Source organism: Dinoponera quadriceps, unplaced genomic scaffold, assembly GCF_001313825.1.
Source record: "Dinoponera quadriceps isolate SergipeBrazil2010 unplaced genomic scaffold, ASM131382v1 scaffold1745, whole genome shotgun sequence".
In the NCBI taxonomy this organism is placed as follows: Eukaryota; Metazoa; Arthropoda; class Insecta; order Hymenoptera; family Formicidae; genus Dinoponera; species Dinoponera quadriceps.
This window is the reverse complement of record NW_014555799.1, coordinates 3,533-3,949: the sequence shown is the minus strand read 5'-3', so window position 1 is coordinate 3,949 and position 417 is coordinate 3,533. Positions and strand designations below refer to the sequence as shown.

Below are 417 nucleotides of genomic sequence, written 5' to 3'. Positions count from 1 at the left end.
GGTATTGTAAATTTAGACAGCACAGAGGGTCCGGGTACTCACTGGGTAGCGTATGTGAAGAGGGGAAATCGCGCAATATACTTTGACAGTTTTGGAAATCTTCGGCCGCGGAGAGGACTTAAACGTTATCTCGAGAAAAACGGGATAAAAATTCAGTAAAATCGTACGTCTTATCAACGTTACAATGAGAGCATTTGCCGACAATTGTGTTTACAGTTCCTCCAAACGGTAGATGATTGCTACGGATTTAAGGGATGATATTCTACTAACAAGGGCCATTATTCGTTCAACACTTTTTGCGAACATGTCGCTGACGCTTACTTTAACCGGCACCAGTAGCACTCTCGCAGTAAGCTACTTTCCAGCTATCGATTTAAGCGAAGATGATTATGAGCTCGGTTTAACGGATTTTGAATC

The 417-nt window shown here is 42.4% G+C and overlaps 1 protein-coding gene across 1 annotated transcript in view; it reads left to right on the top strand.

Annotated features, from left to right (window-relative positions):
- The first annotated feature begins 210 nt into the window (after positions 1-210).
- Positions 211-417, top strand: part of LOC106745432 — a 565-nt gene continuing 358 nt past the window's right edge. The window contains exon 1 of the mRNA XM_014621025.1: positions 211-247. Coding sequence (XP_014476511.1) covers positions 233-247 — 15 coding nt within the window. The 5' untranslated portion in view covers positions 211-232. The remainder of the gene's footprint in view (positions 248-417) is intronic.